This window comes from Lepidochelys kempii, chromosome 5 (genome assembly GCF_965140265.1).
Source record: "Lepidochelys kempii isolate rLepKem1 chromosome 5, rLepKem1.hap2, whole genome shotgun sequence".
Classification (NCBI taxonomy): Eukaryota; Metazoa; Chordata; order Testudines; family Cheloniidae; genus Lepidochelys; species Lepidochelys kempii.
Genome location: NC_133260.1, coordinates 123,227,714 through 123,247,219, shown reverse-complemented (window position 1 = coordinate 123,247,219; position 19,506 = coordinate 123,227,714). Strand labels below are relative to the sequence as shown.

At 42.5% G+C, this 19,506-nt stretch overlaps 1 protein-coding gene across 1 annotated transcript in view; it reads left to right on the top strand.

The window, feature by feature from the left end:
- GRIN3A (glutamate ionotropic receptor NMDA type subunit 3A) overlaps positions 1 to 19,506 on the top strand; it is a 98,908-nt gene that overhangs the window by 59,303 nt on the left and 20,099 nt on the right. The window contains exons 4-6 of the mRNA XM_073345715.1: positions 658 to 803; positions 2,485 to 2,600; positions 15,691 to 15,842. Coding sequence (XP_073201816.1) covers positions 658 to 803; positions 2,485 to 2,600; positions 15,691 to 15,842 — 414 coding nt within the window. The remainder of the gene's footprint in view (positions 1 to 657; positions 804 to 2,484; positions 2,601 to 15,690; positions 15,843 to 19,506) is intronic.

Below are 19,506 nucleotides of genomic sequence, written 5' to 3'. Positions count from 1 at the left end.
CGAGGCCAGTTAACCACTAGAACAAGTTACCAAGCTTCATAGTGGATTGTCCAGCACTGGCAATTTTTAAAGGAAGATTGGAGGCGTTTCCAAAAGATCCGAGCTAGGAATTATTCTGAGGAAGTTCTAGGGCCTGGTGTTATACAGAAGGTCAGACTAGATGATCACAATGGTCCCTTCTGGTTTTGAAATCTAAGAATCTCTATGAATGTTCCCCCTCCAAACACCCCACCCCACAACTCCCACAGGGTTCACACAGCTCTGCTCTGTTTCCCTTTCCACTTCATGCAGTCACAATAATCAAGTCACCCCTCAACCTTCTCTTTAAATTACTCTCATGACCCTTTCCTCAAACCTAGGCTGGGCTTCAAGTAGAGAACAGAACTGAACGCCACCTGGATATGGGGTGGTCTCTGGCTCAAGGGGAAATTTTTTCACAACCCTACAGCAGATCCTAAGAGTATGTAACTGGTAAGCTGACATTAACTGGTCCTGAAGATGGTATGCGTCTCTATGATGGTGTCTATGATCCCATTAAAACACATCTGTAAAATCTGTGTAGCTGTCTTTAGAGCACAGAAGAGTGGGCCTGGAATGGAGGTTACTCAACGTGAGTGAGACAAATTACTGGCTGCTCTGTCTTTTCCTATTTCTTAGTTCCACCACCCTTCCCAGGGATTCCGCTTTGGAACTGTGCGAGAAAGCAGCGCTGAAGATTATGTCAGGCAGAGCTTCCCAGAGATGCATGAGTACATGAGACGGTACAATGTACCTGCAACTCCTGATGGAGTGGAGCACCTGAAGTGAGTCTCTGCATGCTAGCTTCGTGTGATAACAGGCTGATCAAAGAGCAATTAATTTCACAGTCCTTGGCTGCACCAAGGCCCTAGTCCAAAGCTCCTTGAAGCTAGTGGACAGCTTTCCATTTACTTCAATGGGTCTTAGTTATTCTGAGTGTCCTCTGTACATGCTTTCTAGATTCATCTTGCTTTGTATATTTTTTTAATGGGTAACAAACTTTGCTTGCCTGGATCGTATCCGATTTTCCTTTTTCAAAGGCATCAGCAGCATTGCGCTGGCATGCTAGAGACGGTGAAGAAGGCACAAGCTCATTCTCCACCACTAGAAAGGAGAAGTGCCAAAGTAACAATGACAGCATGAATAGCTGTCCTCAGGCAAAGCAGCCCTTTCCACTGCAACTACAGTGCCAAGATGACCCTTCTGCTGCTAACTGGTGGCAAAATAAATCCTGGCAGGTGTCAGTGCTTGGAAGAGATTCATTAGGCAGTGGGCACTATCCATGAGCCAGGTGCAAAGTACTGATAAAAACAAACATTAGAAATCTCAGTGTCTCCCACACAATAGCAATAGGTGGATTGCCCCAAACAGAGATTCCTTATAAAGGAATTAGCTATTCATTTAAATAAGAACATTAGTGACATTAGATCAGCCTTATAATTTTCCACCATCAGTCCTCATGCTTCCAGAAAGGAGTGTGCTTTCAAATGCGTTTCACTCACAATGTTTTGCAATTGATTACATACATTACCAGATAGGAGGCTGCAATCATGGGCATCATTACCCACAGTTGAGATCCCATGGTGATCTGTATAACAAATTGCCTGTGATTATATTTTTTAATAATTTTTCTGGCGCTCTGATTGGTTTGCATAATTAACTCCTAAAACTTTGCCACATCCTCAGCTGATGTAATTCAGTATAGTTCCACAGAAGCCAGTGGATATCTGCCAGTTGGGGATTTGGGCACTTGGTTTTTGTTTTTTTTTCTTTGATTGGATGAGAACACATGGTGCACATTTCCACACATGCTTTCAGTACTTTCAAATTTGCTTTCCATAAAACATTCATACCAATGAAACTCAGTCATCTGAATATTCATGGAATACAAATACAAGAGAAAAGGAAGCCTGGATGAAGGACATTCATTTTAAAATAGCAGCATGTATTCATGGAAAACCTTTCATAGGGCTTGCCCAGCTCTAACTTTTACGATAGTGTAGGTAGATGTTAGAAGCAGCATAAGGAAACCGAGCCTGAGTGACAGCCTTAGAGATTCTTGGTTTCCTCCCCTGTGGTCTTTGTGCTACTGTGCAAGGAACTCAATTTGATTCTCACCCTGTTGCACTTTCCTTTTTCCAAGTCAATGATATGTCAAGTGAACAGAACTGGTCCTTATAAGGATATTCTGTGAGCCAGATCAACCTCTCTGCACATGAACCTTTCAGTCTTTGATATTTAACTCAATTCTGTGTTTATATCAATAGCCCCTGATCCTCGTCTTTATTGGGCTTATAACGTAGGTTTTGGCTTGGTTTTGTGTTGGGTTTATATCGGAAGCTTCCTAAGAACTAGATCAAATATATTCCTGGTTTCCACCCCTGAAACAATAGCTTCTGTATCAATGAACACAACTGTACAGCTGCTCGTATTGATTCTATTTTCTTACTTTGATCTTGAATACAGGCATGATCCAGAGAAACTAGATGCCTTCATCATGGATAAAGCACTCTTAGATTATGAAGTATCAATAGATGCTGACTGCAAACTTTTGACAGTGGGGAAACCATTTGCCATTGAAGGTATTTCACACAGTATCGTTCTCCTTCTGATACATTCTGCCTGCCAACATGGAATGCAGACATCAGAATTAAAGAATATCGGCCAGATCCTGACCCCACTGAAGTCATAGCAAAACTCCCATCAACTTCAGTGAAGCCAGTATTTCCCCTTATTTGTCTTTCAATGTTTTAATTTCAGCTTTCAAATCACTTGCCTATTACATTACTGTACGTTCTCTGTCTCACTGTTATTTATTATTGTGGTAGCACCTACAAGCCCCACTCAGGGAACCCCATTATGTTAAGCACTGTATAAACACAGAACAAAAGTCTCTCTCAAAGAGCTTGCCATCTAAATATTTAATCTCAGACTAGTCCTATGTAGGCTAAAGAGGAGAACACAGCATGCTGAAAGGGTGCTTTGTCATTAGGGGAGTGGCCCTTATACAACAAAATGCTTAGACGTGCTCAGCAATTGCCCAAACATTAAAGTAACTCTATGGTAAGAGGTTTAGTCTATTGCCATAAAACGGGGTGGTATTCTTTATAAGGACAGCTTCCCCACTGGGATTTATCTGTGCCTATGGGGCTAATCCTGCTTGCTCCTGTGTGGGAATGGAAAGCCTTGAAGGCATCAGAACCTATCTATGTTGACTGTGCCTGGACATAGGATGCCAGAGGACTGGTGCAAACAGATGTTGATGTCTTGCCCATAGAGCTGTGATCCCCAAGGATTATTTCTTCATTGTTGCAAGGGAGAGGCAGATACTTTAATGGTCAATGGCTAGGTAGATCCACTGGCCATATCCCTTTGCATTGAAGAACTACTGCAGCCCAAAAGTTGTGATAAGTGCTTGGTGGTAATATTTCTACCACATCCACAGTGGATCACCCTGCACCAAGTCTGTGTATACAGTCTTCCCTCAGGGAATAGAAATTGACCCTATACTTGAAAAAGAAATGATACCTGTACCACTGTCAGACAGGAGAGACTCTTTTTCACAGTTCAGGGTGGAATAACATAGCTATTATATTGGGGGGAGGGATAGCTCAGTGGTTTGAGCATTGGCCTGCTAAACCCAGGATTGTGAGTTCAATCCTTGAGGGGGCCGTTTAGGGATCAGGGCAAAAATCGGGGCTTAGTCCTGCTTTGAGCAGGGGGTTGGACTAGATGACCTCCTGAGGTCCCTTCCAACCCTGATATTCTATGATACTGAAAGACTTTTCACCCATAATAGTTACTGACAAATTCAAAAACTCCATTCCCCCTCTGTAGGCACACTCACCCCCCCAGAATGGATTCCCATAATCCCCCTTTCAAACAGTCAGCTTGATTATTCAGCTGGGGCTGGAGCTTGATTTAAAATAACTAATTCACCCTCTCCAGTTACCTGACCTCTGAAAATGTCAGTGTATTAACAGTGACACACAGACAGCTTCGCATTGCAGCCTGAAAGCAAAACTTATCAATGAGAGGCTCCAGCCCTGCAAAGCACATTAGCAGCTATTAGACCTCAGGCTTCATTTTTGTGATGGATGGTCCATGGAAATGATTTTTTCCCCCTCCTTCCAAGAACAACCAATCCAGTTGCACCATCACAAGGCAAGGAGACCTCTCCCAGAACCTAAACAGATGAAACTGATGGAAGCTGATTAGTTTAATCATTCAATCTAGAGGCACCAAAGATGCCAACCATATAGCAAATCCCTTTTGCTGGAATTGAACAGTGAGACTAAGTTGTTGCCATTTTATAGCACACTAGGACATTAAAAAGCAATCCATTTTTACTTCCCACAAGGGGTTATAATGGTCATAAATCCGTCTATCCATCAGCAGTTAGGTTTATACTTAATTAAGCATGCATGTGAGAAAATGACTTGCTTTATGGCGATACCTACAAAATTACAAAACTTTGAATCCATTGAAGTCAGGAACAGTAAAAATAATAAATAATAAAATCAGACACTACATCTTCGACCATCAAACTGCCACATAGTTATGATGCATATTGTACTTGTTATTTTGTGCTGTCCTTTGTGTTTTTCCCCCACACACAGAGTAGCCATATACTTCCAGTCTGAACTACTTATCTTTAAGATTAAGGAAAACAAAAGGACACCAGTAAATTTTCCACCTTGGAACAGTGTGTATGTCTCTTCTGTACAGTTAGTTATACAGGCTGCAGGAACTTGGAGAAAAACAAACACACACACACACCAACCTCTTATAGAGTGCTTTTCAACAGTAGATCTCAAAGCATTTTACAATTGGAAGTCAGTATCATTATTCCCGTTTTAGAGATGGGAAAATTGAGGCACAGAGAGGCAAAGGGGACTTGCACAAGGTCAAGGAGACAGCTGCAGCAGCACAGGAGCTAGCAAACAGAGCTGTAAACAGGGGAGTTTGAGTGGGAGTTCTGTTGGAGGAGAAGGTATTTGTGTTTGTTTGGCTTTGTATTGGTAGTATTTGTATGTGTAGAGGCTTGTAGGGGCTTTGTGCTGGGAGAGAAGCTGAGCCCTGATTAGGGGGCGGGGCTTCACTGACTAGGGGTCCTATAAAGGTAGCAGCCAGTCAGGCAGCAGCACAGACAGCTGCAGCAGCACAGGAGCTAGCAAACAGGGGAGTTTGAGTGGGAGTTCTGTTGGAGGAGAAGGTATTTGTGTTTGTTTGGCTTTGTATTGGTAGTATTTGTATGTGTAGAGGCTTGTAGGGGCTTTGTGCTGGGAGAGAAGCTGAGCCCTGATTAGGGGGCGGGGCTTCACTGACTAGGGGTCCTATAAAGGTAGCAGCCAGTCAGGCAGCAGCACTGTCATAAATATAAAGGGAAGGGTAAACCCCTTTGAAATCCCTCCTGGCAGCCCCCTACAGGCCAAAGTGGATGCTATCCAAAAGTGGCCTGTCCCAAAGTCAAAGAAACAGGTTCAATCCTTCTTAGGCTTGGCCGGTTATTACAGACGATTTGTACCGCACTACAGCCAAATCGCTGCCCCACTGACAGACCTAACCAAAAAGAAACAGCCAAATGCTGTTCAGTGGACCGGAAGGTGTCAGAAGGCCTTTAACAAGCTTAAAGCGACACTCATGTCTGACCCTGTACTAAGGGCCCCAGACTTTGACAAACCGTTCCTAGTAACCACAGATGCATCCGAGCGTGGTGTGGGAGCAGTTTTAATGCAGAAAGGACCTGATCAAGAATTCCACCCTGTAGTGTTTCTCAGCAAAAAACTGTCTGAGAGGGAAAGCAACTGGTCAGTCACTGAAAAAGAATGTTATGCCATTGTCTACGCTCTGGAAAAGCTACGCCCATATGTTTGGGGACGGCGTTTCCACCTGCAAACCGACCATGCTGCACTAAAGTGGCTTCACACCGTCAAAGAAACTAACAGAAAACTTCTTCGGTGGAGTTTAGCTCTCCAAGATTTTGATTTCGACATCCAACACATCTCAGGAGCTTCTAACAAAGTGGCTGATGCACTCTCCCGTGAAAGTTTCCCAGAATCAACTGGTTAAAATCGTCCTTGAGATGTGAAAAATATTGTTAGTCTTTATGTACTTGGTAGTATATTTAGAGATGCATGTGTCTTATTAACTCTGTTTTCCTAGAGCTCCAGGAAGAAATCCCAGCCAGTGTTTCACCCTAGCTGAGATTTGGGGGGCGTGTCATAAATATAAAGGGAAGGGTAAACCCCTTTGAAATCCCTCCTGGCCAGGGGAAAGCTCCTCTCACCTGTAAAGGGTTAAGAAGCTAAAGGTAACCTCGCTGGCACCTGACCAAAATGACCAATGAGGAGACAAGATACTTTCAAAAGCTGGGAGGAGGGAGAGAAACAAAGGGTTTGTGTGTCTGTCTGTAGTCGTCTTGGCCAGGGACAGAACAGGAATGGAGCCTTAGAACTTTTAGTAAGTAATCTAGCTAGGTATGTGTTAGATTATGATTTCTTTAAATGGCTGAGAAAAGAATTGTGCTGAATAGAATAACTATTTCTGTCTGTGTATCTTTTTTGTAACTTAAGGTTTTGCCTAGAGGGGTTCTCTATGTTTTTGAATCTAATTACCCTGTAAGATATCTACCATCCTGATTTTACAGGGGGGATTTCTTTATTTCTATTTACTTCTATTTTTTATTAAAAGTCTTCTTGTAAAACACTGAATGCTTTTTCATTGTTCTCAGATCCAAGGGTTTGGGTCTGTGGTCACCTATGCAAATTGGTGAGGCTTTTTATCCAACATTTCCCAGGAAAGGGGGAGTGCAAGTGTTGGGAGGATTGTTCATTGTTCTTAAGATCCAAGGGTCTGGGTCTGTAGTCACCTAGGCGAATTGGTGAGGCTTTTTACCAAACCTTGTCCAGGAAGTAGGGTGCAAGGTTTTGGGAAGTATTTTGGGGGGAAGGACGCGTCCAAACAGCTCTTCCCCAGTAACCAGTATTAGTTTGGTGGTGGTAGCGGCCATTCCAAGGATAACGGGGGTAATATTTTGTACCTTGGGGAAGTTTTGACCTAAGCTGGTAAAGATAAGCTTAGGAGGTTTTTCATGCAGGTCCCCACATCTGTACCCTAGAGTTCAGAGTGGGGGAGGAACCTTGACATGGTGTGTTTCTCTCCCTCCTCCCAGCTTTTGAAAGTATCTTGTCTCCTCATTGGTCATTTTGGTCAGGTGCCAGCGAGGTTACCTTTAGCTTCTTAACCCTTTACAGGTGAGAGGAGCTTTCCCCTGGCCAGGAGGGATTTCAAAGGGGTTTACCCTTCCCTTTATATTTATGACAAGCACAGACAGCTGCAGCAGCACAGGAGCTAGCAAACAGAGCTGTAAACAGGGGAGTTTGAGTGGGAGTTCTGTTGGAGGAGAAGGTATTTGTGTTTGTTTGGCTTTGTATTGGTAGTATTTGTATGTGTAGAGGCTTGTAGGGGCTTTGTGCTGGGAGAGAAGCTGAGCCCTGATTAGGGGGCGGGGCTTCACTGACTAGGGGTCCTATAAAGGTAGCAGCCAGTCAGGCAGCAGCACAGACAGCTGCAGCAGCACAGGAGCTAGCAAACAGAGCTGTAAACAGGGGAGTTTGAGTGGGAGTTCTGTTGGAGGAGAAGGTATTTGTGTTTGTTTGGCTTTGTATTGGTAGTATTTGTATGTGTAGAGGCTTGTAGGGGCTTTGTGCTGGGAGAGAAGCTGAGCCCTGATTAGGGGGCGGGGCTTCACTGACTAGGGGTCCTATAAAGGTAGCAGCCAGTCAGGCAGCAGCACAGACAGCTGCAGCAGCACAGGAGCTATCAAACAGAGCTGTAAACAGGGGAGTTTGAGTGGGAGTTTGAAAGGGGAGTTTGTCTTGTGGTGCTTGTGTGGGGTTTGGTTTTGCTGTGGGTGGTGGTGTTTTGGTGTGGTTTGTGTTTCCCAGATTAACAGGATTTAGGTGGGAAGGCTATGACAGATTCAGAGGTGGCAGTGGGAGTGACCCATGTAGCAGATGACACAATGAAGATGACTGGATGTGGAAGCTGTGGTATGTACATGATCCTGGAGGGGGCACCTGGTAAGAGTTTTGTCTGCATGAAATGCCGTCTGATAGAGCTGATGGAGGAAAAGATCAGAGGTTTGGAGATGCAGGTGGAAAGTCTGGTAGAGTTTAGGAAGGGGTTTGAGCAGATTATGGAGCAAAGACATGAGGTATCTGAAGGGAAAAGCTCAGACTTGCAGATGGAAGCAGGACTAGGGAATTCTGAGGGGAGACTGGGTGAGGAAAGTGGTCAGTGGAAGCATGTGACTAAAAGAACTAGGCAGAGGAAAAGACGGGCTAGTGAAGGAGAAATAGAGCTTCAGAATAGGTTTGCAGAGTTGGAAAATGAAGAAGGGGCTCAGCAGGTAGTCACTGAAGGTGACAGGGCAAGGAAGAAGAGAAGAGCGGTTAGTCCTATAGGAAAAGGGGAAGAGTTAATGGAGATTACACCAAATATGAGCCCCAGGAGGATACAGGATGGGTTAAAAAGGATTACAAGGGAGAATGGGAATGGAAAAAACTTGCAGCCAGAGGGAACAGGGAATAGACTGGAGAATAGCACCGTCACTAGGAAAAGGCAGGTCTATGTGATTGGGGACTCTTTATTGAGAAGAATAGATAGGCCTGTAACCAGAGCTGATCCAGAAAATAGGAGGGTGTGCTGTCTTCCAGGTGCTAAGATACGGGATGTAGACCTGAGGTTAAAAAGGATTCTAAAGGGAGCGGGAAAGAATCCCCTAATTATCCTTCATGTGGGAACAAATGATACGGCTAGATTCTCACTGGAAAGTATTAAGGGAGACTATGTTAGGCTGGGGAGGACGCTTAAGGAAATTGAGGCTCAGGTGATCTTTAGTGGGATTCTGCCTGTTCCTAGAGAAGGGCAACAAAGGTGTGACAAGATTATGACTATCAATAGATGGCTTAGGCAGTGGTGCTATAAGGAGGGCTTTGGGATGTATGGCCATTGGGAGGCATTCATGGATAGAGGACAGTTCTCTCGGGATGGACTTCATCTGAGTAGGGAAGGAAATAGACTTCTAGGATGGAGGCTGGCACAACTGATTAAGAGAGCTTTAAACTAGGAATTTGGGGGAGATGGTTGGGAGATGTCCAGGTAATCTCCACGCCAGAATTTAGCATAGAGTGGAAAGAAAATGAAGTAAGAGTGGATACAGCTGTAGGTAGGAGGAAGGGCAGTGTAGATACAAGTCTAATAGGTTATACTGGTAGTAAAATAACCGTGCCTAATAGGGTACAGAATGTGAGTGAGGCCAAACAGCAAAAATTAAGATGTTTGTACACTAATGCAAGGAGCCTAGGTAACAAAATGGAGGAACTAGAGTTACTGGTGCAGGAAGTGAAACCAGATATTATAGGTATAACAGAGACCTGGTGGAATAGTAGTCATGACTGGGCTACAGGTATTGAAGGGTATGTGCTGTTTAGGAAAGATCGAAATAAAGGTAAAGGTGGTGGAGTAGCACTGTATATCAATGATGAGATAGAATGTAAAGAAATAAGAAGCGATGAAATGGATATGACTGAGTCTGTCTGGGCAATAATTAAATTGGGGAAGAAAGCTATTAGAGCCTCCCCTGGGATAGTGCTTGGGGTGTGCTATAGATGGCCGGGATCTAATTTGGATATGGATAGAGCCCTTTTTAATGTTTTTAATAAAGTAAATACTAATGGAAACTGTGTGATCATGGGAGACTTTAACTTCCCAGATATAGACTGGAGGATGAGTGCTAGTAATAATAATAGGGCTCAGATTTTCCTAGATGCGATAGCTGATGGATTCCTTCAACAAGTAGTTGCTGAACCGACTAGAGGGATGCCATTTTAGATTTGGTCTTGGTGAGTAATGAGGATCTCATAGAGGAAATGGTTGTAGGGGATAATCTTGGCTCAAGTGATCATGAGCTAATTCAGTTCAAACTGAATGGAAGGATTAACAAAAATAAATCTGCAACTAGGGTTTTTGATTTCAAAAGGGCTGACTTTCAAAAATTAAGGAAATTAGTTAGGGAAGTGGATTGGACTGAAGAATTTATGGGTTTAAAGGTAGAGGAGGCCTGGGATTATTTTAAATTAAAGCTGCAGAAGCTATCGGAAGCCTGCATCCCAAGAAAGGGGAAAAAATTCATAGGCAGGAGTTGTAGACCAAGCTGGATGAGCAAGCATCTTAGAGAGGTAATTAAGAAAAAGCAGAAAGCATATAGGGAGTGGAAGAAGGGAGGGATCAGTAAGGAAAGCTACCTTATTGAGGTCAGAATATGTAGGGATAAAGCGAGACAGGCTAAAAGTCAAGTAGAGTTGGACCTTGCAAAGGGAATTAAAACCAATAGTAAAAGGTTCTATAGTCATATAAATAGGAAGAAAACAAAGAAAGAAGTGGGACCGCTAAAAACTGAGGATGGAGTGGAGGTCAAGGATAATCTAGGCATGGCCCAATATCTAAACAAATACTTTGCCTCAGTCTTTAATAAGACTAAAGAGGATCTTAGGGATAATGGTAGCATGATAAATGGGAATAAGGATATGGAGGTAGACATCACCATATCTGAGGTAGAAGCGAAACTCAAACAGCTTAATGGGGCTAAATCGGGGGGCCCAGATAATCTTCATCCAAGAATATTAAAAGAATTGGCACAAGAAATTGCAAGCCCATTAGCAAGAATTTTTAATGAATCTGTAAATTCAGGGGTTGTACCATATGATTGGAGAATTGCTAACATAGTTCCTATTTTTAAGAAAGGGAAAAAAAGTGATCCAAGTAATTATAGGCCTGTTAGTTTGACATCTGTAGTATGCAAGGTCTTGGAAAAAATTTTGAAGGAGAAGGTAGTTAAGGACATTGAAGTCAATGGTAAATGGGACAAAATACAACATGGTTTTACAAATGGTAGATCGTGCCAAACCAACCTGATTTCCTTCTTTGAGAGAGTAACAGATTTTTTAGATAAAGGAAACGCAGTGGATCTAATTTATTTAGATTTTAGTAAGGCGTTTGATACTGTGCCACATGGGGAATTATTAGTTAAATTGGATAAGATGGGCATCAATAGGAAAATTGAAAGGTGGATAGGGAATTGGTTAAAGGGGAGACTACAACGGGTCCTACTGAAAGGTGAACTGTCAAGTTGGAGGGAGGTTACCAGTGGAGTTCCTCAAGGATCAGTTTTGGGACCAATCTTATTTAATCTTTTTATTACTGACCTGGGCACAAAAAGTGGGAGTGTGCTAATAAAGTTTGCAGATGATACAAAGCTGGGAGGTATTGCTAATTTAGAGAAGGACAGGGATACCCTACAGGAGGATCTGGATGACCTTGTAAACTGGAGTAATAGGAATAGGATGAAATTTAATAGTGAGAAGTGTAAGGTCATGCATTTAGGGATTAATAACAAGAATTTTAGTTATAAGCTAGGGACGCATCAACTAGAAGTAACGGAGGAGGAAAAGGACCTTGGAGTATTGGTTGATCATAGGTTGACTATGAGCTGCCAATGTGATATGGCTGTGAAAAAAGCTAATGTCGTCTTGGGATGCATCAGGAGAGGTATTTCCAGTAGGGATAAGGAGGTTTTAGTACCGTTATATAAGGCACTGGTGAGACCTCACCTGGAATACTGTGTGCAGTTCTGGTCTCCCATGTTTAAGAAGGATGAATTCAAACTGGAACAGGTACAGAGAAGGGCTACTAGGATGATCCGAGGAATGGAAAACTTGTCTTATGAAAGGAGACTCAGGGAGCTTGGCTTGTTTAGCCTAACTAAAAGAAGGTTGAGGGGAGATATGATTGCTCTCTATAAATATATCAGAGGGATAAATACCAGAGAGGGAGAGGAATTATTTAAACTCAGTACCAATGTGGACACAAGAACAAATGGATATAAACTGGCCACTAGGAAATTTAGATTAGAAATTAGACGAAGGTTTCTAACCATCAGAGGAGTGAAGTTTTGGAATAGCCTTCCGAGGGAAGTAGTGGGGGCAAAAGATCTATCTTGCTTTAAGATTAAACTCGATAAGTTTATGGAGGAGATGGTATGATGGGATAACATGGTTTTGGTAATTAAATATTCATGGTAAATAGGCCCAATGGCCTGTGATGGGTTTTTAGATGGGGTAAGATCCAAGTTACCCGGGAAAGAATTTTCTGTAGTATCTGGCTGATGAATCTTGCCCATATGCTCAGGGTTTAGCTGATCGCCATATTTGGGGTCGGGAAGGAATTTTCCTCCAGGGCAGATTGGAAGAGGCCCTGGAGGTTTTTCACCTTCCTCTGTAGCATGGGGCACGGGTCACTTGCTGGAGGATTCTCTGCTCCTTGAAGTCTTTAAACCACGATTTGAGGACTTCAATAGCTCAGACATAGGTGAGAGGTTTATGGCAGGAGTGGTGGGTGAAATTCTGTGGCCTGCATTGTGCAGGAGGTCAGACTAGATGATCATAATGGTCCCTTCTGACCTAAATATCTATGAATCTATGAATAAGAGTGATCAGGAAAGGTGAGCTATTACCAGCAGGAGAGTGGGGCGGGGGGGACCTTTTGTAGTGATAATCAAGGTGGGCCATTTCCAGCAGTTTACAAGAACAGTAGGAGGAGAAATAAACAAGGGGAAATCCTTTTACTTTGTGTAATGACCCATCCACTCCCAGTCTTTATTCAAGCCTAAGTTAATTGTATCCAGTTTGCAAATTAATTCCAATTCAGCAGCCTCTCATTGGAGTCTGTTTCTGAAGTTTTTTTGTTGAAGGATTGCCACTTTTAGGTCTGTAATCGAGTGACCAAAGAGATTGAAGTGTTCTCCGACTGGTTTTTGAATTTTATAATTCTTGATGTCTGATTTGTGTCCATTTATTCTTTTACGTAGAGACTGTCCGGTTTGGCCAATGTACATGGCAGAGGGGCATTGCTGGCACATGATGGCATATATCACATTGGTAGATGTGCAGGTGAACGAGCCTCTGATAGTGTGGCTGATGTGATTAGGCCCTATGATGGTGTCCCCTGAATTGATATGTGGACACAGTTGGCAACAGGCTTTGTTGCAAGGATAGGTTCCTGGGTTAGTGGTTCTGTTGTGTGGTGTGTGGTTGCTGGTAAGTATTTGCTTCAGGTTGGGGGGCTGTCTGTAAGCAAGGACTGACCTGTCTTCCAGGATCTGTGAGAGTGATGGGTCGTCCTTCAGGATAGATTGTAGATCCTTGATGATGCGTTGGAGAGGTTTTAGTTGGGGGCTGAAGGTGATGGCTAGTGGCGTTCTGTTATTTTCTTTGTTGGGCCTGTCCTGTAGTAGGTGACTTCTGGGTACTCTTCTGGCTCTGTCAATCTGTTTCTTCACTTCAGCAGTTGGGTATTGTAGTTGTAGTTTTCCACTGCATGCATCCGATAAAATGAGCTGTAGCTCACAAAAGCTTCTGCTCAAATAAATTGGTTAGTCTCTAAGGTGCCACCAGTCCTCCTTTTCTTTTTACGGATACAGACTAACACGGCTGCTACTCTGAAACAGAGAACAAAGGTGCCATCATTTGACAGCTATATACCCACCACAATCCTACCCCGCTTCATTGTGTAGCAAGCCACTGGGGCTGCAGTCTTCCTGCTAGTGTTCAGTTTGCATCTCCATCTCTGTCCAAAAAACATTTTTGGTACAGCGTTTGTGAGAAGAGGCTACACTTTAAGAAGTGTGCATCCAAGCTGCAACCCAAAAACCATGGAGCCGCATATGTCAAAAGAGGAGCTGTACAGGCAATTGGTAATTTCCTGCTGGCAAATTAAACAAGTAACTGCATACGCACCTTGTACTGTGCACAACTGCATGCTTCATGTGTACAAATTAGGCTATTTTAAAAATAAAAAAACCAGAGTTGTTTTCTCTAAGGTGTGGCATTCAGTAAATAGAATTATTGAGTCTGTTTCTCATTTGCACCAAGGATTTTTTACAGCCCTCTGGAAGTGTAAAAGGACCTTCAAGTGGATATAAAATACATGGGTGCCTGTTTAAAGTCCCTTTCCATGGCCAGAGCAGAATTTTATGTTATGTTTACACTGGAGCTGGGAGATGTAATTCTCGGTTTGGGTTGATATACACACTCATCAGCTCGAGCAGAGCTAGCATCTGTACATCTACCTGAGCTGGGAATCACAGCTCCCAGCTGTGGGTGTAGACATTGCCTTAGTCAGTGGGAATGAGAATCAGGCCCACGGGGTATTGAGCTATTGTGAGGTATAGCAATAAAATCTTATTGCAATAAAATCGCACAAATCTCAGTACATTTTTTAAATAATTCAGTAAATACTACACAATTCTCCATTGCAGAGTCCAAATACTTGTCTGCACCTGTACTAGATGCTTTCTAATCAAGAAATATAGGGCCAGATTCCAATTTACACTAAGGCCACCTTGTGCTGCTCTGGCAGTGTGAAGTGGCTTCAAAGTCGTTGGAGTCAGGGATGGCAATTTCCTGTGGAAAAACTAGTTTAGGAAGGGGCAGTGGAAAATACTGGCTTAAATCAGGAAAAATAATTGCATCAGTGTCCATCAAGTTCAGCAAGCATAGAACAAATCTTTTCAAACTTCGGATACATCCATTCAAAACTGAGGAATAGTCTCGGTCTAGCCACTACATCAAAATCGGTCTTCTGCTACAGAACGCTTTATGATGAAATGATCCTGTCTGCAACTCTCGCATGCTTCTGGTTGCTTAATGCTTCAAGCCTACAGCTCTGCACTGCTGCCATTTTCATATAATCGAATGGTTTTTTGACTTTTGTTTATATGATAGTGGAAACGGACATTTGAGTCAAGACATGTATAACTTACTTAAGAAAATACCAAACCAAAACATACACGGACGTTCCGACATTCAATGTTATAATTATATATATTAGCATCACGCCCACTGCAGTTTTATTTTTCATTTGTACAACCCTAAATTAATCTATGAATATTTTGCCTTATTTAATCACAATTTGAATTTTTAACTAAAACTAAGCGTAATGTGGTATGCATTAGCCAAGCAATTTTTAAAATAGAAAATGCCTTAAAATGGGACTAACTTTTTTTTCCCCAGGATGGTCAAAACAATGATTTTACCTGGTAAAAAACTACCTTTGGTAAATATCATGCCAGCCCAGCTTGGACTTTATCCCCACTTGAAGGCCCTTTTACATTGCCAGAATGATGTAAAGAGGTCTGGGTATAAATGAAACTGAGGCCCATAGCAAATGCATAGAAGAGACTGTGTTTCTGAAATGAAGGCATTCAGAAAATGCTCACATGCATGTTGCAGTATCACTGTGTTGAACTTCTTTGGCTTCTAATTGTGCACATTTGTTTTTGCAGGCCTAGTCATTTGCTTGAGTAATTTTGTGTGCACAAATGCTGTTTGCATGACCCTGTTTTGCATTGTGAAATCTCATTTGTGTTTGGACCCTTCACACTAGAGATGAGCCAATACACAGCCTTGGACCTGGTTTTTGGACCTCAGAGCAAAGCACAGTACCTCGCTGTGCCACACAGATACCTGAAAAGGATGTGTTGCTACCAACTATTCATAGACAACCAACACCAACCAAACGATAAAACCTTGTATTTGTATTTTCTCCTAGGATATGGCATTGGCCTTCCCCCAAATTCTCCACTGACCTCCAATATATCTGAGCTGATAAGCCAATACAAGTCCCATGGCTTCATGGACGTGCTGCATGACAAGTGGTACAAGGTAGTGCCATGTGGGAAAAGAAGTTTTGCTGTCACTGAGGTAAGCAATCCATTTAGTGGTCACAGAAATGACCGTGTCTGGGGTTTGCGCTGACTGCTTATTATTGGGAAGGTTTGTCAAGGTTCCTCCCCCACTCTGAACTCTAGGGTACAGATGTGGGGACCTGCATGAAAAACCTCCTAAGCTTATCTTTACCAGCTTAGGTCAAAACTTCCCCAAGGTACAAAATATTCCACCCGTTGTCCTTGGACTGGCCGCTACCACCACCAAACTAATACTGGTTACTGGGGAAGAGCTGTTTGGACGCGTCCTTCCCCCCAAAATACTTCCCAAAACCTTGCACCCCACTTCCTGGACAAGGTTTGGTAAAAAGCCTCACCAATTTGCCTAGGTGACTACAGACCCAGACCCTTGGATCTTAAGAACAATGAACAATCCTCCCAACACTTGCACTCCCCCTTTCCTGGGAAATGTTGGATAAAAAGCCTCACCAATTTGCATAGGTGACCACCGACCCAAACCCTTGGATCTGAGAACAATGAAAAAGCATTCAGTTTTCTTACAAGAAGACTTTTAATAAAAATAGAAGTAAATAGAAATAAAGAAATCCCCCCTGTAAAATCAGGATGGTAGATATCTTACAGGGTAATTAGATTCAAAAACATAGAGAACCCCTCTAGGCAAAACCTTAAGTTACAAAAAAGATACACAGACAGAAATAGTTATTCTATTCAGCACAATTCTTTTCTCAGCCATTTAAAGAAATCATAATCTAACACATACCTAGCTAGATTACTTACTAAAAGTTCTAAGACTCCATTCCTGGTCTATCCCCGGTAAAGACCAGCATATAGACAGACACAAAGACCCTTTGTTTCTCTCCCTCCTCCCAGCTTTTGAAAGTATCTTGTCTCCTCATTGGTCATTTTGGTCAGGTGCCAGCGAGGTTACCTTTAGCTTCTTAACCCTTTACAGGTGAGAGGAGCTTTCCCCTGGCCAGGAGGGATTTCAAAGGGGTTTACCCTTCCCTTTATATTTATGACAAGGTTCATGACACATCAACAGACAAGAGTCTCCGGCTGGAAGTGATTACAATCTGAGACTTGAAGTGGTTGCTCGATGAGCTATGATTACTAATACACCAGTGTGGTAGGGAACAGAGCACAGGGATAACAGGAGTAAGATTGCATGGTTGCATTGGATGGTGATGCTTGCACCACGTAGGTTCTGTCTGTGTGTTAGAGCAAAATACAAGGTGTAATGTTGCATCATGTGGTTAGAAAAGCAGATTTTGGCAGATCTCGTAGATACAGGCACATGTTAAGTGCAATCAGTTTAGTGTAGTTGTACAGTGGCTACTTTAAGTCTAACATTGGTCACTCTCTCAAGTAGTTGACAGCAGGAATATCACAGGAAAAAGAACAGACTGGGGGAATTCTCAGCTATTCTATTAATATAACTGTGCCTACTGTATAACTCAGAGGATACCTTCTGCTACAAGGATAACAAAGATTTCAGCTAATTACACTTTCTTATTTGTGGATTGGAACTTTAGAACCTAAAAATAGGGGGCTTTAAGCTATCATTGTACGAACAAAGTAGATGCATCTTTAATAACTTAGCAAAGCTGACGTATAAAAAGGGCCAGTCTTCAGCTGGAGTAAACTGGTGTGACTCCCCTGAAGTCAACGGAACTAAGCCAGTTTACAGCAGCTGAGAATATGGTCCATTGTCGAATAAAAAGACATCTAATATGAACGAGAAGAGAGGTAGTCTTCTTGGGAGAATCGAAGGGTTAAAAGATTAAAAAGTGAATTAAAAAATCAAAAAGTCTTGAGGAACCTAAAAAGAGCTTGTAGCTTAGAAGTTATGATGTTACGTACGTTTTGTTCCAAAGGGTTGTACCCAGATACAAGCAGTCTATTCCTGCTCATATGAAGTACACAGTCATGGATCCACTGTTCCTTTCTCAGCTGATTCAGCCCAGCCCTACGCCAGCCCTCAGTGTTACCTGGGAATCGAAGAGGTGACCCGAAAATTCCACACAAGAGCCTGATTTTGTGGGATTTCCATTTCTCCAGTTCTGTCCAGGACCAAAAGATTCAGATGAGCATCTAAATTCCTTGGTCTATCTAAACCACTAAAGCTATTGAAGGTTTATCCATCACTAATTGCAAATAGCATGTTCTAGAGACTGGCCCAAACAAAAACCCAGAAACGAATATTCTCAAACTTTTGTGGAGTGATCTGAATCTGTACAGATCTGAATCTGTATCTAAATTTTGCAGCTTGCATCAGCGTTTAGTATTTTCATTAATGTCAACATGAACCTAATTAACTAATTATTTTTTTAATTCCCTCTATAAAAAAACTTATCAGACTTTTGTGTCTCTAATGTTCAGCCAAATTCCAGGAAAATAAATTTCAGGGTGAGAGGGGAGACGCTTATTCCAGGCAATTTCTGATCCAGTTTATCTGGAGACTATATTAATATCCAAATGGAAATGTTCTTGGGGAAAGGCCAGGTTTTTAATGCAGCATATCTACTCTTGACAGCCTGTTAGTTCTGTGATCTCCTGTTATTTTACATTTGAAAACAAGTCTCTTGAATTAAACCTGATCATGATTGCCAATAGGCAATGGCAGTTAATTAGCACAAGTTGCTTAAAATTTTAAACCCTTTTCTGCCAGGGACAAACTCGACTTTTGAGTGCTTCCATATGAAATGTTAAATTGGCTTGTTAAGCTTTTGCATTGTAAAGAGGGCAGTCAAGTCTCAAATATATTTGACAAGTCTCTTTTTAAAGAGTCCTTTGAAAACTTTGCCATGGAAGCGGGCAATGCTTGTTTTCCACCCCAGTATAGAACTGCATCGAGCATGGGACCATAATAAGGGAGCTTCATTAAACTGAATTTTAGAGTTTCTGATCATGGGATTTAATCATACAAGACTGTAGTTCTGTGGTTGTTAGCAATGGGGGTTTCTTCATGTAGTACCCAGAAGCCTGAGTACAGAACTCCCCACAGAGCAGGGAATCTCAAGTTTCGGTGAAATGCTCTTTTGCCTCGCCCCCAGTTACATTGACAACAAAATGGATGAACTGAATCACTTTGGTGTCTGAACCCCTAACCTCTGTCTCCATCTCTCTCTCTCTCTCTTTCACCTACTTCCTATTAGAGACCTATAGGGTCCACCAGCTGGCAATGTGCCATACAGATCCCAACTCTCATTGGAACTGCTGAACATGGAATTTTCCCTCCTTCTTTCCATTTTCACCCACACAGATGTATTTACATGCAGCCTCAGGGGGCTGTTCAGACCTTGCACTCCACAGGGCATGGCCAGTTCTCTTCATGAAAGTGAACTGAATAGAATCAGGGTCTGCTGGTATTCTGATGGTAATGCAGCTCTCACAGACTGACTGACAGATGTCTAGAAGACAGTAGTCATTAAACCCCCTTCTTCATTTTGAAAGCTTCAGCGATGGAGGTGGGCAAGGGACCCACCATCCCACTGAGAAGTGGGGTTCTAGTGGGCAAGAGACGGGTCTGGAGACACACCTGGTTGTCAGGAGCCTCTGGAGAAATTAATCCAGTCTAGGGCTATATGAACGTTGACTTTTGAAACAACAGCTGTATAGTCACATAACCTATTCTTTCGTGTCAGGCAGAACAGATCTCAGGAACGGGAAATATTGCTACA